Source organism: Chiroxiphia lanceolata, chromosome 6 (assembly GCF_009829145.1).
Source record: "Chiroxiphia lanceolata isolate bChiLan1 chromosome 6, bChiLan1.pri, whole genome shotgun sequence".
Taxonomy (NCBI): Eukaryota; Metazoa; Chordata; class Aves; order Passeriformes; family Pipridae; genus Chiroxiphia; species Chiroxiphia lanceolata.
Genome location: NC_045642.1, coordinates 27,988,063 through 28,014,324, shown reverse-complemented (window position 1 = coordinate 28,014,324; position 26,262 = coordinate 27,988,063). Strand labels below are relative to the sequence as shown.

Sequence of the window (26,262 nt, the reverse complement as noted above, 5' to 3'; positions counted from 1 at the left end):
GATGTTGCTCCACTAAGCTGTCTTAGTTTTTATGTGGTTTTAGCCAACTGAGAGCCTGTGGGCCAGAATTACCATTATTCCAGGAGAGGCAGTTGGCCACCCAGACTGTGTTGTCTGCTGTATATCTGAGCAAACTGCAGGAATTTTGACAGGGAGTACAGAGTGAGGGTGTATTAAGGGAGAAGAGGAGCCTAGGATATGTACTTAGGTTGTGTCTGACAGCGTTTGTGATGTTAGATTGCAAACCTGGCTATAGTGATGCCAGAGACGGCTGTAGTCTGGAAGCAGTACACCCAATTTACTGCTGTACTAAAGATGGTACTAGTTAAGTGGAACTAACATATCCCGACTGACTAGTGCTTTCACTGTGCGCAGCTGGTCTGAAATGTCCTTTTGCTGTGGTGCTATAATTGGGAATTTCAGAGAGTGTGAAGCAGAAAACTGGCTGAATAGAGTGAGCTTTGGCCTTACTGAACTTGTCAAATCGGTCTCAGTGTCAGCCTGTTCAGACTGTCTCTTGCTCTCCTTGTTTGGGTGCTGTTGGTTGTAGTGCAGCACTACATCTGGCTGCAACCATCTGGCTGCAAACCTTCCCAGAGCACTGGGCATATGATGCAGGATTACCTGAATGATTCTGCAGGAGCCAGCCTGATTCTGGAGTGGATGGTGATGACTCAGGTAATAAACTCTTCTGAACCCAGCCCAGCTCTGGGGTTTATTCTCTGCCCTTGACTTCAGCTCTTCAGGTTGGATGACAGTAGTTGGAAATACTTGAGTTGGTGTTTCACTGCATTGGTTAAGTCAGTCTTGTTTCTGCCCCCTGCTTCTCCGTGGTGGCTGTATCGCTTCCTGCGTTATCCTGAAAGAGAGTGGACTGAATTTGGGCACTGACCTGGTAATGCACCCTGTCTACCAAACTTAAGTTTACTTGCTTTCCTCTCCCAACAGGATCCACAGCTTTTTGTCTGACTGATGGGCTGGACTTGGCTTTTCTAGTAGCTGGCTAGCAGGCATTGCTGGTGGCCTAACAAAAGCCTGCTTTACAGGCTGAATCCAGCCCTTCGGTTGTTTGTCCATCTGTATTCTAAACAAATTCCAGTTTGACTCCTGCCTGCTTTGGTGGCTTCTAGCTGGAATATATGAGCAGGGCTTAGATACTAAACTATTTCAAAGATTTTAATTTATACTAAGTCTTCAAATTTTTATATAGGTGTATCTTAGAAATATTTGTGAAGAAAAGGGATTTTGTTTTTTGAAAGTCCCATGTTTTGCTATCATTCAATACTCCTAAACAAAAGATAAGATGTAAGTGGGGTAGTGGTGTACAAGAACAGAAAAGCTTTATTATCGGGGTATTTCCTTTAAAGGCAGGAAGATTTTGAATTTCAGTTTTGGGAAGTAAAACACTTGTTTTACAAGCACAGACGCCTGTGTATTCTGAAGTATTTCAGATCTTTTGGGTTGCTCAATGCTATTATATAGTTGAGAAAATGCATATGAGGAGTCTTGCTACTGTAAATGTGTTGTAATCAAATAGTAACGTGGAGGGGATATTCACGTTCATGAGCAGATTATTTCTTGAATTCAATGAAATTTGAGCTAGGCATCTGAGTTGGAATTGCAGTGACTTCCAGTTTTAAATCTAAACTTTCCTAAACTGAATCGACCTGCTTAGACAGGATGACGTCTATATAATTTTACATCACTTTGTTGAGCTAAATTTGTTTAAAATCTCACCTTTAGGTAAACCAGCATATCCTTTAATGCAATTGAGCCCTGAAATGCATTTAGTCAAAACCACTGTATTTAGAAAGTGCAGCACATTAGCAGAACAGTGTAAGCTGTACAGTTGTGTGAAGTGGAGCCCATGAAAGTTGCAACAGGTAACTGGAGCACTGCCCAGGTGCTATTTGCATCCCTGTATATTTAGCAATCTTTGTTATGACATCGAGCAGTGCTGTGGTTTTTTCTTCCTTGTCACTTCCATGTTTACTCATACTTCTTGGGAATGTTTGTGGCTTTTGTTAGTGCAGGGGTGAACTATGATTGTAAAGGTATTTGTTATCTTTGCTCAAGTCCACATAAAGTGCCTAAAGTATGGTGCTGCAATACTATTACTATTACGGTTGTGAGAGGTATGTGGCTCCAGGAGAAGGTAGCTGCAAGGGAATGTTCCTGGTAGCATGCGACTTTCAGTGTCTTCTAAATGCCAGAGCGTTAGGGATAAACTGGTTAGATTTGGTGTATAAGAGAGTGTTTGAGAGATGCCAAGTGAGTGCTAAATATGGATAGAGTCACCTTAATTTTGTTACGCATTCATCCGCTGCAGAATTAGACTATGTTTACAGTGGATTGTAAAATTAATAATTGGGACGTTAGGTGGTTGTAAGATGAGTTTTGAGTACACAGAAATAAATTAAAAAACCTACTGTTGTTGTTTTCTGTCTTTGTCGTCCTCCCCACGTATTAATGAATTACTTCTCTGTAAATATTCACTGTAGGTGCATGTTTTGAAGTGCAGCCTGGTGCTAAGTATTTCGTAGCTACCTTGTTCCTTTAAGGGTAGGAGACCACAGCATGGATGTTAAGGATCAAAGAAGGAAAGAATCAAAGTATTTCTTTCCTGTGTTTCTCTAGAAACAAAAATGATCTATAAATGAATAGTCATAGTCAGAACTTAAAGAAAAAGTTCGAATTTTGTCTCACAGAATATTACAAATAACTCTGCAAATGTGATGATTTTGCTATTTTTATAGGGAGAATAACTTTTCCCCCAAAATATGTATTTTGTCTACTGTTTTGCTTTCTATGTGATACTGAATTCCTGTTTTCTCTGTTGTTAGTTGTACATTGCTATCTACCACATGCAGGTTTGACCAAAAAAATTGGAACATGAGAGGTGATTAGATATCTCAAAGACCTGGAAATTAGTTCTGGCATTTCTGGCTATGTTTTGCATTTTGTACCTACTTAGTAGCATCCTGCTAATTTTGCAGCATATTTAGGTTGGCTTGTCCATTTGGTAGGGAGGTACAATCGAGATGCCTATAGCATGGCAGAGAGAACTACAGACTGTGGTTTAACTCCAGTAGTCTCCTTGGGCACCTCTTTGCATTCAGGTGCTTACCCCCAGGAACTGCAGCTGCACTCAGGTGATTTTGGAGATGTCTGATTAGAAGTGATGTGGGACCTGCAGTTTCCAAGAGGTTTTGCAGCTTGGGTCTGTTTACCTTGCTGCAGGCATTAGTTTTAGCTGTCCAGCAGCTGAAATGGTAACAGATGGTGCTGGTGGTTACTTGTCCTTCTCCAGGTGGTCACTGATTTGCTCTGGTTCAGTGAAGCTGGAATTCATTGGTGACTACTGGAATTGAGGTAGATTCTGCTGTAGACAAAGCTTTAGTAGTCTGTGCTGGTTTTGAGTCTTATTCCCCGTGGGCAAACACCTGCATCATTAAAGCATCTTTTAACATGAGTTGGCAACCCTGCTTTGTCACAGAGGCCAAAGTTTGAATGAATATAGAGATCAAACAGGGATTTTTTTGTCTTCAGGTTAAAGTTGATGTTTTGTTAGGACAATGTTAGACAGTCTTGAGTGTTACCCATGTTGTGGCAAGAGAAAATAACTTTTGAAACCAAACTTGCTTCTTTCAGTGTAACTACTGATATCCAGAGCAGACCAAAATTTGGTATTATGGTTTGGTTTTTTAGCTACGTTGTATAAAGAAGCTATGGACCTGATGTGTCAGAAACCAGAAATTTTGTGTTTGTGTTCTAAACAATCATTTTTAAAGCTTAGATTCTCTTTGAAAACATTGGCTATACTTTGTTGGAGAATGTGAAACACATTAGGAATGTGATAAAACAAGTGAGCAAGTTTCCATTTTAACTCCCTGAACCATGCCCTTTTAGAGATGGTAGAATTTATGTTCCTGAAAAAAAAGTTCAGTTTGATTTAAAGCAGGGAAGAAGAAATATGCTAATTAATTTCTAGTACTTATTTTTGAAGGCTTTTCTTTGGGGAATATATGTCTTTGAGGCTGAAACAGATTGCCTTGTTTCCTTGTTGTTTTTACTAAAAATAATGCTTGGGTGTTCTGTACTCTAGTTGGATCTTATTTTCAGTGCATTAGAAAACTGATAATTTTAAACCAAATAATGAGAAGGAAAAATTGAACTAAAATTTTAAAAGCAGAACCAAATATGAAAGTGTTAGTTTAAGAATGTTTTGAAGGTTCCTTTCTAAAGAAATTTTAAGTATTCTGCATACTTATAAAAGAACTTGTATTTGTCCTTTTAATGTCTTTTATGTTTCCTCAATTGCTTAGACAATATCAGAATAAAAGTTTTCTGAGATCTGTTGTCCTGCTAATCTCTGTTTCACTAGTAACAACTGCTCTGTGCATTAAAGTAAAGCAGCCTTTTGCATTTCGTATTTATGTTGAATGGCACCTGCTTGAAATCGTTATGTCCCCAGCATTTTAAGTATTTACTTCTAAAATGCTGCATCTACTTGCTCTTATGACAGGCAACTGGTATTTTCATCTCACGGTTGACAGATTTATGTTATACAAAACTAAGCTTTTTTATTCCTGCTTTTAACTGGAGTATTGGACCAGGTGCAGGTTTTAGTTTGTGTTACTGGTAGTGTCTATTCCTTCATGATTTGTTATTTAATGTTTATAAATACTAACATTCATTCTTTTCACTGATTAGATTAATGTATAGATCTAAAAATACAGTCTTGAAATGTACGCAGTTGCTTGTGCACTAAAAGATCAGCTTGTCAATCAGTGTAGTTAAAGTAGAGCTGCTTTTTATAGTATTGCCTAATGAAAGCTGTTAGTTTGAAAAGACTTTAAAATTCAAAGGGAACTGTACTTAGAAGGTAAATCAAAAATTGTCATGGAAGCAATGGCTGCTGAATTAATGTACATAATAAAGCTCTGCAATGATAAAGAAAGTCTGTCATAGTGGCAAGAAATCTCATTTGATGCTTGGTCTGCAGATGAAAAGTGAATTGAGAGAGTTTGTTAACTTTTTTCTCTTTTTCCTTATATAATTCCTTAGCTCTCATTCATGTTATTATTTGTAGTACTCATAAATGAATGTGTTTGTGAAAGACAAAATTAGCTATGGATATATTTGCTATATCAATGACGGATATTTTATATATTTTATAGAAGTATGTGTAGGGAAATATAATTCCTCATCCTCTGACCTTTTGGCATGATGATTATTTAAAGGGTTTTTAAAAAGCCTACTAACTGTCCTTTTGAATGTACAAGAAACCTATGTGTTTCGTTGGAATTCACTTTTGGAAAGACCTCTGTGTGCTTACACATGGGAAGAAATAGTAGTCTGATTGCACAGATGAGGACATGTTTACCATGAAAGACGAGATTATCACCTAATGATTCATTCTCAAGTGGTACTGTGAGGTACTGCTTCTCTCACAGTTTTCTTCTGAAAAGCTGTTAAAGTTTACAGATTACAGCTTTTCTTATACAGCGCAAATCAGGACCAAGTGGTTGCTGTGTCTCCTCTTTTGACAGAACTGCTTACACTTGAGAAACGTAGCTTTGCAGCTCCTCCTGTCTCCCTTCTTCTTCCTCTTTCATGCAGTTTGAGGATTATCCTCATCTTAAAAAAGATGAATGTGACAAGAACATGTGATTGAAGGAGGAGAAAAGGGGAGAGAGGGGAAACCTCATCGCACTCTACAGCTTCCTCATGAGGAGAATTGGAGGGACAGGCACTGATTTCTTCACTGAGAGAGATCAGTCACTGGTGGTGACCAGTGACAGGACCTGAGGGAATGGCCCAAAACTGTATCAGGGCAGGTTTAGGTTGGATATTAGAAAAAGATGCTTCTCCCAGAGGATGATTGGGCACTGGAACAGGCTTCCCAGTGAAGTGGTCCTGGCTGTAATTCTGCTACTGTTCAAGAAGGATTTGGACAATGCTCTCAGGCATATGGTGTCATTCTTGGAGTTGTCCTCTGTTGATGTCCCGTGTAGGTCCCTTCCAACTTAGGATATTCTGTGATTTCTGGACATAAACCAAGGTTGTGTATGAAAGGATGGTGTCTTTAGGAGCCTTATTATCTGATTTGCAATGGGGAAAAAACAAAAGTTATTTGTAAATAATGGGAATAATGTGAAAGAAAGAATATTTAGACTTGAAAGACAGAAATAGGACAATCAGAGAGAACAGTTCAGAGAAGTAGAGAAGATGCAAGTAAAATTGGGGACTAAGAACCTCAAACCAAAACTCAAGTACTTTTATTAATTGTCTTATAAAAATGAAATTGCATTTTTGTCTGGTTTGCCAAGGACTTTAAGCTTATATAATCATTTGAGCTTCTTTCTCCCTCAGTGGCAATTGACCTCTGATGACCAGTTCAGTAAGACTTTCAAAGACCATTAAATTGATACATGTTTTGTGACTATAAGCAGGCTAAGGAAGGAATACCAAACTTTTTCCAGCTGTGGCTGCTGTTCTTTCCATTTGTTTGCAGCTGAACAGATGTTGAGATTTGTGTGTTGGTTGACCTGTTGGGAAGCACGTAGTTGGAAATTCATTAGTGCACAGATTGCTCTACAGTAATATAGCACTTGCCAGCTCTTGCCTTAGATTGTTTTAACAGAAGACTTCGAAGGAACAGAGGTTTCTGTGTGGGTGCTAAAAGGAAAATAGTAGAGAAATTCTTGGGGAAACCATGGTTTCTTGGAATTTTTTGCTCACCGAACTGACTTCTACCATGAATTCGGAAGTCTCTTCTGCATTAGAAGTGCTTAATCCTATTTTCTTCGTATTTATCTATTTGTTTATGTTTATCTCTGGGTGTACTTTTTGTTGCAGTGGTGTGATGAAAGATTCGACTTCCAAGGCACATTTTTACAGTGCTTGGCAAAACATGTGCCAAATATTTATTCAGCTGAAATGGACCCCTTGCTGGAAAAACAAGAAGAAATGGTCCAGGCAGCAATATTATATCCCCTGGAGTGTTATTTGTTTGGGGAGGACCCAGATATATTCCTGGAGAAGCTACAACAGAGTGGAACCTCCCAGCTCTGTGGAAAGGTGTTCAAAGGAGGGGAGACAACATACTCTTGCAGGTAAGAATGAAGGTGTGTTATCATAAATGTTCCTATGTGAGTTAACACAGCAAAGTCATTTAATTGCATATGAAAAGAGGGCTCTGGTAGAAAAATGGGGAAGGAAATGGAAAGGATACTAAAAGTACTGAAAACCATTCGTTAAAGATATTGGATGGTAGGGTATGAGTATGGGGTCTGTACCTGAAGTGAGGGAGAAGAGGCATAAAAATCTGTGTATGGTACTGTACTCACTCTTTCAAAGTCTAAAACGTCTAAACCAGAATCCATCATTTTTGAGTGTCATCAGTCCTTTGCTTAAGCAAAAACTGTGTGACAATGGTCATTTTTTCACCTTTTTTCCCATCCTGAAGTACATTAAAGGTAGTAGCTCGCTGGTTTGATAGAATTTACTTTATTAATTCATATTAATACAATTATATAAACAATGAGTATAATTAAAAAATTTATATTAAAAAGCCAGCAGTCTTTGTGGTGAATGTAAATATTGCTGGCAATTAATGAGCATTAGTTTGATGCTATTGTTGTAGTTTATTCTTTTTTTTTTTTTTCAGTTTATTTTAAAAGCCTAGAAAATTTAATCAGGAATACTGAAAGAATATTATTAAGGATGAAAAATATTATTGTGGCTAAAAAGTCCAGCCCTTAGAATTTAGGAAATGTCAGAATGAAAGCTTTCTGTAAACATTATGTTTATGAATTATACTGTAAAGTTTTAATCAGTCACATACTCTGCAGCATTTTCTAAGAATAAGTTAGTGCTGTGTATGAAAGGAGAATAGTCTTTGAAGAAGTCCTTTTGTGTGTACTAGGAAGTGTGTAGTGAGTGTGACAGTTGTGTGAAGGAAAAGGATGGACAAGGCAGTTTAGTGCTGCTGTAACAGGAATAATTCTGTTCCTGCCTCTGTGGAGTTCTTGTGTGATAGCAGGCAAAAAGACAAAGCTATGTATCTCAGAAGAGGTCTGTTTTTCTTAGTTTTTTGAGTTTCTGTCTTGCAAAAATGTGGTAGTATTTATACAAGATACTGTCATTTGTACTACTGCAACTGAAGCTAGATATACATTTGCTTTAGACTTTTAATATGCTAAAAATAATAGATACTCTGAAGTATTAAAGCCTAAACATCATGAATTGGGCATTCCAATCTAGCAGGCACTTCTAACTTAATTTTTCTTTCTTTTAACTCACCTTTCAGTAGATTTATGGTAATAAATGAATGTAACTGAAGTATTAGATTATTGTAATGATTATTAGAATCTGAAGGTTTGAAAGAAAGTTATTTCTGAAATCAGAATTATCATGCTATTTTAATTGTATTGTAAAAGAGGCTTGAACTAAATGTTGAACAGTGGTATAAAGTAAAAAAACTTGATATGTTGTCATTTAGCACCTGTCATCCACATTTTGCATAGAATGAAACAGCATTTAAAGATAAAAGCAACCATGTTTTAAGTAAAAATGCAATATAAAAAAAAGTACGTATGTGGAACAGAAAAAAATGGAACTAGGTTGCCCGTGAGTGTAGTTCCAGATTTTCTGGTATTTAAGTGCATGACCGAAACTGTTGAGATTAAATTTCAAAGTATATATTCCTGGCTCATTTAATAAAGAATTCTCTTTAAATTTTAATTTCTAACTGTTCTAAAAGTTAGAAACATAACCTAGCGGAAGTTTAATTGGCAAACTCACTACATCACTACAGATGCTGGCAGCAATAATAAAGGTTGATTCAGGGTCTTCATGGGTTTTAATAGGTACTCATTTTTAGCAAAACCAGAAAAAGTTAGCAGCAAGTTACAAAAGTGGAAAATGAGCATGATTTTGATGGAATTTGATATAACAGGTTTGAATACATAGTTCAAACCTAACAAGACTATCATCTTTCTGTGACAGGGAGTAGCCAATGTTTTTATAATTTGAAGTATTGTTAATCTCAATTTTTTTTTTCAGAGCAGCATTTTCTTTTGTGCATGAAAATTCCATGTGTTTGTTTTAGAAGGTTTTCCAGTTACAGTTACCATTTTTGTTGCAGAGACTGCGCAGTTGATCCAACTTGTGTGCTCTGTATTGACTGCTTCCAGAATAGCATTCACAAGAATCACCGGTACAAGGTAGGAAAATATTATTTTAATACAATTATACTTGTAGCTTTAGAGAAGTTTTTTTTTAGGATATAATAAACTGTATATAAACAATTAGTAATTTTATTGTTAAAAAAAAGAAATTCTGGGATTTATGAATTACTTAATCTCTCTCGTCTTTCTAACTATGTAAAGCCTCTTTTAAGAACAGCAACTTTCTAATTGAAGAACCAAAGGATAAAAGAGTGTTTATGAATTCATACATTGTTATTCTCTTTGGCAGCGTCACACAAGTGTAAGTCAGAGCAAAAAACTGTGAATAAATATGGCAGTCATGTCCTAAGTCCCAGTTAGTGTTGTTGGCAAATTTAGAATGAATGTGCAACTAGAAGGGGCATTACTTCAGCACTTAGGATACAGGTTCTACATGTCCACTTTGTTCCTCCATTTAGATTTGCATAAACTACTTAGTGCTTTAGTGTGGGCAATGATGAAGTGACACCAAACGTTAAGCATCAATTTTTTTTTTTTTTATTTTTAAAATTGAGGAGATTGTTCTAGAATTGGATCATCCTTTTGATTCTTTTTGAACCAAATTTGTGTTGTCTTTGAGAGATTCCCACGCTTTAATTAAAGAAGGTTCTTTAAAATAATTCTTAGACAACTTGCTGCCTATATTGTCATCATCTGATTCCTTCCCAGACCTCCTTTTTTGCTTGCCCTTTTTACTGAGAACTAATTTCAACAACTTTGGAAGCAGAAATGGAAAATAATATATTGTGTCATTTTTACAACTGGACTAAGTCTGCTACAAGAGACAAGAAAATGTACAGAAACGCTATGTATTCAATTTAATTATCTTTCATGACTAAAAAGGGGAATAGATTTTTTTCATTTTGGATTTTCTATTCATTGGCATGGTGTCCATTGAAGAGATTTGACTTTCTTCTATTGTCCATTGTTCATAAATCTCCTTTAAGTGGGTATGTTTCAATGTGACACACTTTGGAAGAGGGTCCTAGCAATCTCAAAAATGACTGGTATTAAAGTACAATATTCTGCCCCTCTGTGTAAGTCTTTGTGTACTGATCTGAGCATATATTGCGGATACTGACTCAAAGACGTACAAAAGTATTTGGATAATGTGGATATAACTTTTCTATACTTACGCATGCACATGCACAGTTTACAGAGAGGTAGGATGAAAACCCAGGGAAAATAGACAGGAATGATTACAGAGCAGTTTGGAATCATAGCTGGCCTGAGAAGCTGGTGTTATTTCCCTGTTTTTCAGTAACTGCTTCAGGCAAGACGTCAGCTATGGAAATACGTAGTCAGATGAGAGCAAATTTGCTGCATTTTCATTGTAAATATGCAATCTAAACAATACAGATTATACTCTTTAGAGATTCATAGAATAATTTATGCTGGAAGGAACCTAAGAAGGTCACCTAGTCCACCCACCTGCTTGAAGCATCTCTAATTAGATCAGGTTATTTTAAAATGTTTCAAGTAAATAACAGATTTTTGAATGTCTTTTTATTGGGTCACTGAGGGTTTTTTATAATTGTTTCAGGATTGGGGATTTGGAGTAAGCCAAAGATAATTGTTTTTTGCTTGAGTTTTGTCTGAACTTTTTTCCAAAATGAAGGATCAGAACTTGTACTTTTCTGAAAGTGTAATCCAAAGTTAAAGTTACAAGAATGTGTTTAGATGTGATCATGTTATCTTTTCTTTTGGTTAGAAGTGAAGGTACTACTAAATGTCTCTTTAATATGTACTTATTCTTCTTTATATTATTTTCTAACTTGATGAAGTAATTTGTAAAAAAGGCATTAAGCAACTTTGCTATAATTTTGGGAATAAACTCAGAAATTATTATTTTGCCATTTTTGAGGCATTTATCAGTCATAGGCTTTTTGACCTACTTTCTAGTTAAATTTATTTAAGACTTGAATACCTTTTTGTAGCAGCAGCTATATTTCCTCCTTTATTTTCTGCTCAAAGTTTAAATTTTACCCCACTGCTCCTCTGATAAGTCTCCTTTTATCTAAAAAAAGCAAGATGTTGTGGTAAGTCTGTTGGATATGCAGCATCTCTTCTATTTTTTCAATAGGTATTTATACTTGTGTTTGACTTAAATAATGTGCATTTCTATTTTTTTCTTGCATTTTATGTGCATATTTCATGACTGAAATACATGGTTTTTACAGATGCATAGCTCCACTGGAGGTGGTTTTTGTGACTGTGGAGATACAGAGGCGTGGAAGGCTGGACCACTGTGTACTAAGCACGAGCTTGGATCATCAAGTTCTCCAAAAGAAGTAAGAATATTGCTTAAAGTGAAATAGTAAATATTGTAAATATTGCCTTTTTTATTTTAAAAGTGCTTATTCCTATATGTGTATTGTATAATTTATGTAGCAGGTTCAGTCAAGCTGAATCGGGACTTCTTTGGTCAAGATGTTTGGAATCAAACATATATATTGACATCCTTTGATTTTTATTTTTTTTCCTGTTTGTTCAGAGACAATTTCATCACCCTGTCTTGTGCATTTCAGTCTTTCATTTGGAATTAAAATTGCAGTCACTTGCTCCTTTCTTTGTTATGTTTGTTACTCAGTTCTCACTTGCAAATAATTGGTTTACCATTGGTTAGTAAATGTTTAGATGTAGTACTTGATTTTAATAATATTTTCTCTTTTTTACGTTACTGAACAATTGTTTTTGTTGGTTACTTCTTGTGTCACTATGACTAAAATAAGTTTCTGTGCGTTGAAACTAACCTCTTATGCTGGGGTGTCTCATGCTTATCGTACCTCATAAAGCAGCATTTTAATGAGAAATGTGCTGTCTTATAGGGAGTTCTCAAAGAGAATGTAGGCCTATCACTTGCTTCAGGTAAAATTGTGTTTTTTCAGAGTGGTACAATCTGAGATAATCAGGACAAAAAACCTTAGCATTTTCATTGCAAATAGACCCCTAACTCCTCATGGTTTTGTTGCAAAACTGCTGTTATTTATGATCTGGCAAAAAAGTCAGATAGAAAATGAATAAAGAGCTCTGGATTTACTGAAAAATGAGACAAAGATTTCCTTCACTTGTTCATCCTTCAAAAAACCCATGATAATTAATGGATTTCAAAGATAAAAATAGTTGAAGCTTCATGAAGGGGTCATCTCTTTATCACTTGGAGCTTGTTGCTGCAAAGCTCACCTGCTTCTACTTCAGCCAAGTCTGTTTTGCCATGCAGTAGTACCTGGTGTTCTGAAGGAAAATAGGATTTTGTTCTGAGTGCTAGATTGCTGGTAGTGTTGATAAAGACATACAGGAAGATAGAGAACTCGCATCTACCAGCTTCAAATACCACCTTTAGATACTGTGGAAAATTTATGCTACAAGGTGCTCACTATCAGATTTCTAGCTGAGTGCAGAGAGGTCTGTATCATATCACAAAGAGAATTTAGCAGTATTAACACAAAATGTTCATGTCTCAGTTGAGAATTAACTGTTTTTCCACTTGAGAACTAAGTGTTCCAGACGAAAAATCTTCATTACTCCTAGATAAGTGATACTACTTTTTCCTCAGGTCACCAGTTTGTCTTACAGACAGTAACTTGCATTCATTGTGGATTTCAACTTTTGGGATGGCTCAAAAAGAAATCACACAGATAGCTGGGTGAACATGGACCTATGAAGCACATCTCAAGAAATACAATCTATTTTGTTTAGAATCTCTTTGTTATATCTCCTGCCTTTAAAATTTAGGTCTACATGAGTTCTTCTAACAGTTGTTTCAGCGCTTTACTTTTGAGAACAATATTACTTTTGGGTTACAACTCTGACCAGAGTCCTTTTTACTTCCTGCAGAGGAACATGTTTCTCTGCAAGGTATAGATTTTGATCTCATGGATCTGGTATTGGCCTCTATGACAGCATACTCTGCTTTTTACTTCCCTTTCCTTTAGAACAGCTTTTTCATAGTAATGAAATAAAAAGCAAATGTTAAGGAAAACACTGAAACCTTTAGCAATTTTACCAAAAAAGCTGTTTCACTCTTGTTTAAAATCACGCTGTCCAAATTTTGTGGGCTTTTTTTCAAAACCAAGTTTAAACAAAGCTTGAGGGGAAACTGTGTTCAGGGCTCCTCGGCATTTTGTTTGTTTGGATGAAAATAAGCTGCTCAGAATACTCTTCAGGGCATTTATGTACAATGGAGATAAAGTTAAAGGACAGATTGGATCAATAGTGACTGCAGCTAACACAGTGTCTCTCTGTTTTCAACTTAATTGAGAACTATAATCATACCTGTGATCATAAGGAAACAGGGAACCTCCCATGCTTCTTCAAGGAATATTTCTCTACCAATCTCTGTTATGGTCTTTGGTTGGCTTGCAGTGAATTTGTTTAATCCATCACTTCTGTCATGGAGCTGTGAAAGTCCAAAGATATTTTACAACTGCTGTCAAATAAACTGGAACATACTCCTACATTAAGTGCTACCTGAGAGCTGTGAATGATAGAAAACATATAATGAGACAATTATTTGAATTTGAGGAAGTAAAAGGTTGCTTATTAGTTCTTCGTTGTCAATATATGTAGCTATTATGCAGCCAGTATATATGGACTTTCTAGTAAAAGAGTAGAAATACAACCACTACAGTAATGCAATGCATCAACCATATAAATATATACTATGTGTAACTATTTAAAAGATTACGTTGCATGACCATCTTTCTTTTTTAATAAAAGACCTGTCTGTCATGGATTCTTTATGACAAAGAATCTTGCAAATGTTGGGATTACCTTATGGTTTTTTCTCTGTTTTGAGAATCAGGGAGATTCATAATGTAGGAATTTTCTCAGCATACAGTGCTTATTAAAGAAATGAGTGGCAAAGCACATTTGATGCAGATGTCTTGCATATTTCTTTTCCAGCATGTTTTCTGGTAGTGCAGAAGTGTTTATTCCATGCTTGTCAAACAAAAAGCACTTTTTGCTGGATGATCCTAACCAGTATTCCTTTAGTTACTCTTAACTGCAGAGAATATATAATTTTAGAAAGCCCACTCCAGGCTTTTAGGAGTTATCATTTCCTATCGATTTCAAATGAATGACTTCCATATGCCAGAAATATAAAAATCTTTTTGCCTAAATATATATTTAAAACCAGCAAACTTTAAAGATTTGTGTCTGAGATAAGGAAATAATACTTCCCAGGCACTTTTTAAAAAAAAAAAGATTGTTAATGATTTTAAAACTTTGGTACCTGAACTTACTTTGTTCATTCTTCCACGATTTTGGGTTTTTTAAACTTTACCTTGAAGCTTAAACAATTGCATGTCTTTGGACATAGTTCTGAGACAATTTTATTTTTACCCTTTCAATTTATATTAGATGTGTCTTAATTTCATTTTACTGTGACTTCTATATTAATATGGATAGCATGGGAGATGGCATTGCATCATTTAACTTTTCACTACTTGTATGAGTGCAAGCACCACTTTTAATAATTTATAAATCCTTTGATGTGATTTCCTTTGATTTTTTTTTTTCTTCTCCCCCTTTTTTTTTTTTTTTTTTACAGACTGAAGGAGAGCAGCATGTCTTACTATAGAGTACCTGTGCACAGCTCTGAGTTTTTTCCAGCTCTTGTTGTTTTTTCTTAACATACATTAGTACTTAAAAAGCCAAACTCTTAAGAAAAGCTGGAAAAAATTAGTATATTTACAGCTCGGTTCAATTAGATTGTGCTTAGCACTATAGCTTTTTTTCATTCTTCTCCAAACATGAAGATTATGATAACTTTATCAGTCTGTGAAAAACATAATTACCCCAGACATTCACATTCTTAGTTACGAAGATCTACCATGAGCTTATCCAAAATTAAATATGTACCCATAGCGATATTTATAGACCATGATTTCATTGACAGACATTTTTAGATTGCATGTCTGACTCCAAATTATTCTTTTTATGCTTAACAGGTCAGAAAACTGTTGTTCAGAGCTTTAGAAGTAATTGCTCGTGTTAACACATTCTTCTCTTCCATTACACTTCTAGCTTTTCCATCATATCTAGTGCATTATTCAACATGATTTTATTTTTTTTTTAAAAAGCCGTCTGCTTCATAAGTCGATAAATGTGACTGTAGTTATGTAAGAATTTTTGAAAATATGGTTCTTAGTTGTATTAAATACATTGCTCTTTCTGTTCTTTAATATTTAATATATGTCAGATTGTGTATTGCAGAAGTGAGTGCCCTTAGTACTTTGGGATTTAAAGTCACGTGTGAAAAGCTTTATTCCTGGAAAGCATCTGTGTTTCTCGTCTTTTCTTTCACTCTGGCACAAACATGCCTATTCAGATCTTATAGGCATTTTTAATGAACCTAAAATTATAGGAAACTTAATGCAAATACTGTAGAAGACATCAGCTTCTGTTTGTGTCATGACTGTATATGAAATCACTGGATTTGGTTGCATTACCACTACTAAGTACATTACATCCCGTTTCTGTATGTGTATACTGAAAGGGAAGTGTGGCACAGGTCATCCAGGCCCTTGGATTACAGCCCTCCTGTCATACGTTGTCATTGCAATGTATCTGTTCTTGTACCTCAGTAGTTATTGCTTCATTCTTAGGTACAGATTTGGTAATGATTTTTTTTGCTTATAACCTTAATTTCTCTCCTGCTTAAATGCTTATAGGAATGATTAATAATGTTATGTGATGTAGACAATTCATTTGATGAGCTTTGTCGGCATGGATGGGAAATACGTCCGTTCTCAGGGTTTTGAATGATATCTAGGGATGGGATGGGATCTCTGAAAAAAACAGAGTTAGTATTCCTTGGAAAATGCTGTTTGATTGTCAAAAATGTTTGACAGAATACCCCCACAAAAAAGAAAGCAATGCAGGAGAAAAATTTTGATCTGGACTGCAAACTTTTAATATCTGCATGTGTACAGAAAGCTGTTGAACAGCTTTTTTAAATGTAAGTTTAAAAAAACCCTGAAGTTTTCTAACACATTTGATGATGCCTTTTGTAATTTAGTCCTAGATAAAACATGGATACATAAAAAAAAGGTAGGTGAAACTGTTGGAATACTACTGAGAGCCCTTCGGGTGAAAAAACTTTGAATAGAAGAAATTCGGTGAGGGTAATTTGCTTGACACTCATAAAAAGGATAATTTCCTGAAACAAATCTCAGTTATTCTATCAACGCCATTTTAAAATTTTTTTAAAATTCTTTCCCATATTAATATTGTCTCATGTTTTACAGAATTCTGAATGTCAGTTGAATGAAGAAATTATGGAACACTCTAGGAGGGTGTTTCCCTCTGTGATAAAATACATTGTAGATATGCTTATCTGGGAAGAAGAAAAGGAACTGCCTCCGGAGCTCACAGTTAGGTAGTGACCTATTTCCAACTTTCTCTTCAATCTCTTGATTATAATTTTGCCTGGGATATTCTCACCCTTGTGCTGACATATTAGTGCTGAAATCCCTGTAAACAGCACTGTAGTATTTTTGACCTAGAGTTATATAGAGAAAACCTTTTGATGCTTCATGGGAAAAGTAGTGTATAACTGCTCCATCAGTCACCAAAGGGAACTGCTCCTGAGCCAACCTGATCTGTAGTACAGTGGCAGGTCTTGGTGTACAGGAGAGGAAATGCCAGGGCAGTGGAGAGACCTGCCAGGAGCCAGTAGGAGACACTGATGAGGCATGTCCTAAGGGACAAGGGAGCAGAACAGAGCTGAGAATATCAAATAACTTAAAACCTTCTCTTTTGTACTTGATAAATGGCTTTTGTGGCTTTTTCTGGTATAGATGGTGGCAGGAGGCATGTCACTGTCATGAAGAAAGTACTTGATTTTTCTTCTAAGATTTTTTTTTTTTATATTTGATATTCCTCTCAAGCTATCAAGTAAACTGTTGCTTGTATTTGATAGGACACTATTTACAATTTTATTTTTATTTGTATGATGATATGTTACCTTTTTCCCAGTAGAGAGAAAGTAGACAGCTACTACTGTGTCCTTTTCAATGATGAACACCATTCTTATGACCATGTCATCTACAGCCTGCAAAGGGCACTTGGCTGTGAACTTGGTGAAGCCCAGTTGCATACTACTGCCATAGATAAAGAGGTTAGTGCATTGGGATATGGGAGAAAGTCACCTTTTAATCATTAAGAATTGCCACTACAGTCACTTGTTTATAGAACCTTTGCTTCTTGGTTGCTGGAGCTTGAGGAGAGAAAGGCACATGGCAGAGTAACTATTAATCAGTGCCTGCTTTAAGAAAGTTTTGATTTTTTTAAACCATGTTAGTTTTTTTTTTTCAAGACAAAAAAACAGTTTCTTGAGAAAGGGAAGAGCTGATTTATCTGAAGTTGCTCCTTTCATATTTAGCATATTTTCTTAATCTTTTTTTTGTTTCTCAGCTGCGATTGTTTTATTTTAGTAGTATTTCTCTGAAAAATATACGAGTCAGAAATACACATATTCAGGTGCATTTAATCAGAAATGTACCTTACATTTTGCAAGAGTTACTACTTGTTCTGGCTCAGAGTTAATTTGAACTTTTAACATTTTCAAAAAAAGGAAGTAAAACGAGGAAGAATCCATGAAGCAATGTGGGGGAACCTGACAATTTTACTACTTCATTTTTTGAACTAATATGCCTTGTAAAGACTTTATACTAGTAATGTGAACTTTTTTCCAGTGGGATGGGAAAAAAAGCATGACCGGTGTTCGAATTATCTGAATTGTAACCATATTTTTTTACCTCACGGAAGTATAAAAAAAAGTTTGCACATGGAGAGACTTTGTCTAAAACTGTATATATATTTGTTTTATATTTACGTATAAAACATCTTACTAATATCAGAATCTTTTTTTAATCTGTAAAAACTGTTTTCTGTTTGTTTCTCTTTGTCAAGTAGTGAAAATTTAGTTGTATTTAGTTAGCAGGGTCAGTCTTACGTAATTACAAGTCTTGTTCTGTAGTTGCAGGTTTTGTAAAAAAATGTATATGCATGCATGTTTATAGAATAACTTTCAAAGGTTTCCCTTAGGAAAATTCCTTTTGATTTAAGTCTTAAGTTTTGGATCAAGAATTTATCAGGCTGTTCATTTTACTAAGTGCCTGCTACAGTTATAGCAGGACTAAGTTATAGCATTTTAATTTTAACAGTTCCACAACACAGAGTTACTTCCTCTCTTCTGGTGTGAAGTTCTGCTATGTGGAGAAATTGCTAAGGAAGCATATACTTCTTGTTTTCTTTGAGTGGAATTTGAGGTCTAGGCTGGACCTGTTCTTGGCTTTATTGAAAGAGCTATTAAACCCAGGTTTACAATATACCCTGGTATTTCATACTCAGAGGTGAGAAATTTTAGGAAAGGTTGTAGAAAAGCAATTCAGGATGAGTGTACTGTGTGCTAGGAAGCAAGTTGATATGATTTGTATTTAAAGTAATATGTAGAAATCGTTCTCATCTGTTTTAATGTATACATGAATTTTCCTTATCTAATAATATGAACATACCTAGACTTTACTTTGTTGTTCTCTTGTTAATTTAAATAGCTTTTTTCTGTAGACAATTATGTTAATTTTTATATGCTTCTAGATATCTAATAGCACCATGAGTGATGTTGGTCTCTGTTTTTCTGTTATGTAAAAAAAACATAATAGAAAGGGTCAGACTTGTCACATTTTAGGTTTGCTTTATATTGGTGTCAATATTTTTTTAAACAGGGTCGTAGAGCTGTTAAGGCAGGACATTATGCCTCTTGTCAGGAAGCAAAAGAAGAAATTAAGGTAACTTCCTAAAATACTTTTCTCATTAAAAAAAAAATCAACCTCATCAGTATTAATAGTGAAGAATTATTTGTCTGCTTTAAAGTCTTTAACTTAGTATTTCCATGGTTTTATAACTTACCTGTGAACATTTTAAAATTTAATTTACCCTGCCATATTTGGGATGGATAGATAAATAGATACATAGATAGATATCTTCAGAAATAAAACATCAAACTGTTTTCCTTCTTTGGTTGGGAGAGATACTGGGTGGTGAAGATAAATAATGAAATGAACGTTATCTTCATTTTACAAAGTACTAATATTTACCTGACTCCTAGAGGCATTCTGAAAATGTTTCTCAACGACCACTTCACGTGGAAGTTCTGCACGCTGATGTTATGGCACACCAGAAGTTTGCTTTGCGCCTTGGTTCTTGGCTGAACAAACTCATGAGCTATTCAAGTAAGTGTAACTAATTTTTGTTACAATAATGCCATGGCAGTATTTGAATGACTAATTCTCTCAGAAATATCTTTAGCCATGTTGTATATGATATTACCTTAATTAAAATACTTTCACGTTCCTCCTAAGTAGTAAATAAATAATACAGTAGCATTTCAGCATCACACACCCTGTTATTTAAAAGCCGCTATCCCTGGTGCTGGTGGAAAGCTGCAGAACATCTCCATCAGTGAAAACATATATCCTCTGCTTGAATTAATTCCTGCTTCAGATTTGATAGCTGTGATTAATTAGTGTCAGTAAAATAAGCAAAGTAAAGCCTTAATTGAAAACATTATGTAGTAGTGGAAAGTCTATTTTAAGCTTTCGAAGATTGTTCTGGTGTTTGATGATGCTCATGGTTTTAAAGAAGGTTTCTGAATCAATGTACTTTTGATTTCTGTTACTGTTTTTTTCATACCTGCGTTTTACCACACTAAAACTGTTATAAAATTTCTCTTCACAGTACAAATATGCATAGATTAAGCTCTACTCACTGCTTATCCTCCTCCTTGATAGGATAAATCTGGCTTTAGCCTCTTCTGCAAGGATAATAAAGTGAATTTCTTATCTTTTTCTTGTCTGAACACTTGCCAGTCTTTCCCTTGAAATACATAGATCAGAACTGTGCTTTTTTGTAATTCTTTACGGTAGCTTACAAATTTTAGCTTTCTGTTCTTTTCAAATTTGCGTTTTTTTTCACCCTTGGTATTTTCTTACTGGTCTGAGTTCCTTAGTCCTTTTAATCAGTACAAGTTTTTGACTATGTGGTTTGTTTCAAAGTTTCTAGTGAAAGTTTGATTTTTACCCACAGCTTTCTTCCTGGATAGTTTTTTATATTTTCAATTTCATGACGTTATCTAAAATGGCAACCGACAGTTCTGTGTGATTATAGGCAAGTTGGTGTCCAATGCTCCAGCAAATCCCCAAAACTTTATGGTTTTAAGCATTACCTTTTTAGCTTATGAGTTAAACTAAAACTTAAAAAGAGTGTCCCATGTTGAGTGTAGCATTTAGGGTTAGGAAATTGTTGTAGGTCAATGGACACTTCAGTATGTTTTTAAGAGAGTTTTTAAGTACTCTTAAAATTCAAGCATTCCTGTTCTTGTTGTTCGGGATTATATCTATAGAGGCTTTAAGAGCCTCAGGTTCTGTACTCAGCTGGAACTTTTTTGTGATCTGGTAGTTCCTGTTCTTTTCCCATTTTTGCTGGAAAACAGGATAGAATATGGATGTGGTAGAATATGGATCAGGAAACATTTTATAATGTTTATTTCCAGGTTGTCAGGAACTTGATTCATGACACTTTTCCTTTTCAAATTAGTAATATAAGGCTTCATTTCTGAATGTTAATAACACACAGGTGACTGCAAATGTTGATCCCCAAAACCGCTTCAACAAGTACTCTATTTAGTGATAGGTGCAAGAAAATGTAAAATAATTTCTGAATTTCTACAAAAGACTGACTTTCAAGGCCCAAGGCAGGGACCAGCCTAGACTTGCCTAGCCTGTGCATTTCTGTGCAGACATAGTGAATTCTTCTTATGGATCTGCTTTGCAAAGCTGTCTAAACGATTTTAATTTTAAAATACTCTTATGCATCACAGGATTTATTAATTAATCAGATAAGAATATTTGGAAGAAATTAGTAAAGGAAAGGGTATGTGGGAGTATATTCATTGAGAAAAAACATTGTTAAAAATAATTCATAGTGAAGTGCCTTCTTTTTTTCTTCTTTTAAAGAACAGAATTCTGTAGTTCTCGTTTTCTTGGGCCATATAATTTAATTATCAAGCCATTCTTGTCCAAATGAATAGTTTTCTCCCTATAGGTGACTTTCGCCAGATCTTTTGTCAAATATGTCTCAAAGAAGAAGCTGGATCTGAAAAGCCATGCTTTATAAGCAAGTTGATGCTATGGGATGCAAAACTTCATAAAGGTTTGTGTATCCATGTTTCTCTAAACTGAAGAGGCAAATTAATTTTTCACGTGTATGTAACAAATGGATAAAAGTAAGTGCTAAGCAGGTAGAATTACATTTCTTCATAGTTTTTATATTATGGTTTTTATACAGCCTTTATTTTTACAGCTGAGCTAATTGATATTTGGGCTATATATTTGCCCCCTCAATTTTTACTGCTTTTTGTATTTTGAAAAATCTTTTCACAAGATACAACCTTTGAGTAACTTGGTGCTTACTCAGTGTTTTAAATGCGTACTGATAAATGTGAAAAACAGAAAAAAATAATAACTTTCCTCATATACTTTGTAACCATTTCAAGACTTGTAATGATTTTTAATTATAGTTTAGTAATTGGTTCCTTTTTTCCACAAAAAGCTGCATTTTAGTATGACAAAGTGACGTGCACTGTATTGGCTTTTTGCAGGGGCAAGGAAGGTTCTCCATGAGCTTATCTTCAGTAGTTTTTTCATGGAAATGGAATACAAAAAACTTTTTGCTGTGGAATTTGTGAAGGTAAATGGTTATTTGGTTTTTATACTATGAATTTGTACTAGCTTTGTAAAATTTCTCCCCAAACTGAAAATTGTTTCATTATAAATAATGAATTTTCAACAAGCAGAGCTTTAATAACTAGCTCAGCCTTCATAGAATGCAGTTAATTAATTCCCATGTCACTGGTTTGTTCCTTAGAATCATGTAGGTATATATACTATTTGAATGCTGTTAGTATTCCATGTATTTTTTGACACGGCAGGTGAACTGGAACTGAAACTGGCCTCTCTTTTTGAAAATTAGATACAATAGTTTATAAATATACAAAATGTAAGAAAAAGTGTTTTTTCTTTTAAGGTGAGACCTTTTAGTTCTGATAAGGACTATTGACATGTTATGGTTTTCTCTGGACTGAAACAAAGCAAACAAAGACTCTTTTATAGACAGCTGTTGAATAACTATCCATGCAGCTCACTGCAGGAGGGAGATTTGTTTTATAATAAGTTAATGTCTATATGGATTTTTTTTTCAGATGTTAAATATCTTTTCTTGGGGAATATTGGTTGTAGGAGAAAATAAATTTTGGTTCCAATCTGACAAATCAGTTGAATTTGTGCTTATCTTCAGTATTAAGACAGTGGGACCTATACTGAATTGCTTTGGTGCATTGAGAAGATTGTACTGTTTCTGTAGTCTGAACTGCTTCTCTTAGGTAGGAAGAAGGACACTGAGATGTAATTCTTGTAAATAAAAAAGTAAGCATTTTTATTAACATTCGTTTAATGTCCCTAATATTATCTTTTTCTAGTATTACAAGGCATTGCAAAAGGAATACATTAGTGATGATCACGACAGAGTTCTCTCTGTGACAGCACTCTCAGTTCAGATGTTCACTGTACCCACTCTGGTATGTACAGCCTGTCTCTGCAAGAAATGCAAAACAAGTTTGGGAATTGCTAGCAGTACCACCTTTGCAGACTGTTGTTCTTGGCAGAGAGTCTTTATGCATTACTGAGTTTGAATATGAATGATTTTGAGATTTGTTACAGGCCGGTATGAAAGCAGGAGCTTGAGATGATATGAAAATTCATTACAGAATGTAGAGGGAATGCAAATAAGTATAAGTTTTAGGCACATCCAAGTCTGCATTAACTCTCTGTATTTATTTACTATTGACATTTACCTTCTTATGTAACCTTAAAAACGGGGAAAGGGGGTAGAAAATGGTTAAATGTCTTTTTGTGGGGGTGAAATATGTTAAATCCTCTGTGTGTGTGGAAATATACCTGTAGGTTTTAAAGGTTATGTGTTTCTTGCCTGAAATACTAATGTAAAAGTTCTTTCCTACATGATCTTTCAAGGAAAGAAAACATATCCATTATATATAGTTGCTGTCAGAGTTGAACAAACATACAAAGTCGATAGCAGCTATATTCCTACATAATAAATACTGAGGTTTTTTTATCTTGGACTCTTTGCAAATGCTTAAAATAATTTCTAATCAGAAAGACTGAATTCAAAGGAAAAAGTATTTTGCCAATTCTCTTCAACAAAATAGTAGGAAGAAAAAATTTTCATTTTCTTCTCGCAGGCCCGACATCTTATTGAAGAGCAAAATGTAATCACCACCATTACAGAGACACTCCTAGAAGTGCTTCCAGAGTACCTAGACAAAAATGACAAGTTCAACTTCCAAGGCTACAGTCAGGACAAACTGAATCGGGTATATGCAGTAATATATGACCTCAGGTAAGTGTAAAGCTGAGAAGCTAGTGCAATTCTAAGAAAACTGGTAGTAGGATGAGGTGTTTCAATTCAGAAACTGATGATAAAACTGCTTTAAAACCAAACCCCAAACCAAATCCCTCAAAAACACACATGAAATTTTAATGGGGGTTTTTTTCAGTGAAAACTTAAAATACCAAAATTTTATTCTATAAAGACATATTTTGATTTTCACTGATACAATTGCATATAACACATTAATAAATAAAATATATCTAAGTATGGGAAATTCGGCTCCTATTCATTGTCATTCTGAGAAAGCTGTATAATTCTTATCTGCATAGGATTTTCTACTCATACAGGTACCAAATTAGTCTAATAAATTGACTAATGTAAAAGCAAGCCACCTCAAATACCTTGCAATTTAAAAAACCTGTTAATTTCAAATTATGGAGTCACACCAAACTACTAGCAACTCTAGTATTTGGTGAAAGTTTTCTGAGTAGTTTGAGGTGGGGAGGGTGATGTAAATGTGACAATGCGGTTGATTGTATTAAACCAAAAAACACTTGAAATACTAGCATAAGCAGAAGAGAAGTCTGGGCTTAAGGATGATAATGTTTTCTTTGGGGACAGGTATGTCTTAGTCAGCAAGCCTACGTTATGGACAGACCGCCTGAGGGAGCGTTTTTTGGAAGGATTTGTTTCTTTCCTAAGGATTCTAACTTGCATGCAGGTACAATGCATTTAAATAATTTCTTTCTAATATGCTATTATAGAAGTATTACAGCTCTTCTGTTTGTTCCTCTTTTTGTCCATAACAATATTGTGGATATAAACATGCAATTACGGTGGCAAATTCTTCAGTCCCTGTCTTCGGTGGGTGAAAAAGTTGTTTACTTTACAGAAATAATACCAGTTTTAGCTACATGCATCCAAACAACTTGGATTTTACCATTTACTTGTGGGATTTTGTGTTGTTTTAGGCCTGTGATCACTGATTTAGCTTGAGTATTTTGTGGAATCTCCATTTCAGGGAATGGAGGAGATAAAAAGACAGATTGGTCAGCACATTGAGGTGGACCCTGACTGGGAAGCAGCTATTGCTATACAGATGCAGCTCAAGAACATTCTTTTGATGTTCCAGGAGTGGTGTGCCTGTGATGTAAGTGTATCAGTTTCCTGGGATTCTTACGAGCGTGCCTTCTGTGAATATTCCTCAGGGCTTTTTAAATAGCAGCTTTTTTAAATAGCTCACTATTGTTCAATATGGTTTTCACAAAAAAATGAGTCTGAGAGAATTAATCTACAGTGTGACAAAGAGAGAAAGGATGGACTGCATGATTTTTAAATATAACGTATGCATTTACTTGAAATTCTAGGAAGAGCTGTTGCTCAGGGCCTACAGAGAATGCCATAAAGCTGTGATGAGGTGCAGCACAAATGGTCGCTCTCGGGAAAAGACAGTGTTTCACTTATGTGGCCATACCCTGGAGAGCAGACCTTACAGAGTGTCTGCAGATCCTGTCAGCATACATTTGCCACTGTCTAGGACTCTTGCTGGTAGGTGGTGTATTTTGATTGCTCTTTAAATTGTGTTTATCAACCATCTGTATTTCTTTACTCCAAAAGGCATTTGGATTCAGTGTTTCACAGATGAGTTGCTCTCTGACTTTCTGACATTCTTGTGATAAGGCAAATGTGTTCTTCATGTGTCCCACTGCGGGAAAGTTTTTCTGAAAAAAATATTTACCATGGAGGCTGGAAGATGGTTTTTTTTTTAAACAAGAGAGAGAGAAGACAAGAAGGAAAATTTTCCCTTTTTAATGAGATCATCAGTTTTCTCTGGATTATTTGAATTTATGTGGTTCTGTTTCTATTTCTACTTGCTTTGTCTAAATGAATGTTCATTATTACTGTATCTGAAATTTATTTTCCAGTCATGTGTGTCTTAGGACTGTTAAAATGCTCCTCCTAAAAGACATATGTTTGCACCATGCTAGGACAGATTTCCAGTCACAATACAAAGGACCACAGCAGTGGGTGATCACCGCTTTCTGTAGAAAACAAATGAAATCATATGCTATTAAGCTGTAGATTCTTTATCACATCATTTGATATCAAGATACCATCTGTTAAACCTTGTAGTCTTGAAATTCATTTACTACTGACATGTGATTTAAATGTGAAATAAAATTTTGCTAATACTATTTAGAACTCAGTTTAAATGGTGTTAATTAATTTGCTCAATGGACTGGTGAGAACTGTTGTGATAATGTAGATCTTCTATCTTAAAAAAAAAAAGGAAACTGTGAAGTCTCCTAAATAAACTGACTTTTTTCTGTAATTCTCTGAGATGTAGATGATTTAGCTAACTTTTAGAGGAGAACCTTCACTGATTTTGATTTATTTTCTAATTTTTCTTCCTGTTGGTTTTTGTAGGTCTTCATGTACGATTAAGCAAGACGGGAGCCATCTCAAGATTGCATGAGTTTGTTTCTCCTGTAAGATTTTTTTTTTTTTTTCCCCCTCAAATGCTTCTTGTGATTTATGCTCTGGGAAGAAAAAG

At 35.1% G+C, this 26,262-nt stretch overlaps 1 protein-coding gene across 4 annotated transcripts in view; it reads left to right on the top strand.

Moving 5' to 3' along the window:
• The window catches only part of UBR1 (ubiquitin protein ligase E3 component n-recognin 1), a 64,265-nt gene that overhangs the window by 1,620 nt on the left and 36,383 nt on the right, over positions 1–26,262 (top strand). For 2 of the 4 annotated variants that reach the window (XM_032689765.1, XM_032689763.1), the window contains exons 2-16: positions 6,862–7,118; positions 9,152–9,230; positions 11,414–11,524; positions 16,487–16,617; positions 17,220–17,358; positions 18,968–19,030; positions 19,351–19,474; positions 21,345–21,452; positions 21,901–21,989; positions 22,777–22,875; positions 23,560–23,717; positions 24,330–24,429; positions 24,730–24,858; positions 25,076–25,256; positions 26,136–26,197. In XM_032689765.1, the coding sequence (XP_032545656.1) occupies positions 6,862–7,118; positions 9,152–9,230; positions 11,414–11,524; positions 16,487–16,617; positions 17,220–17,358; positions 18,968–19,030; positions 19,351–19,474; positions 21,345–21,452; positions 21,901–21,989; positions 22,777–22,875; positions 23,560–23,717; positions 24,330–24,429; positions 24,730–24,858; positions 25,076–25,256; positions 26,136–26,197 (1,830 nt within the window). Of the gene's footprint in view, positions 1–6,861; positions 7,119–9,151; positions 9,231–11,413; positions 11,525–16,486; positions 16,618–17,216; positions 17,359–18,967; positions 19,031–19,350; positions 19,475–21,344; positions 21,453–21,900; positions 21,990–22,776; positions 22,876–23,559; positions 23,718–24,329; positions 24,430–24,729; positions 24,859–25,075; positions 25,257–26,135; positions 26,198–26,262 lie in introns of all 4 variants that reach the window. The other 2 variants (XM_032689764.1, XM_032689762.1) reach the window with 1 other exon arrangement.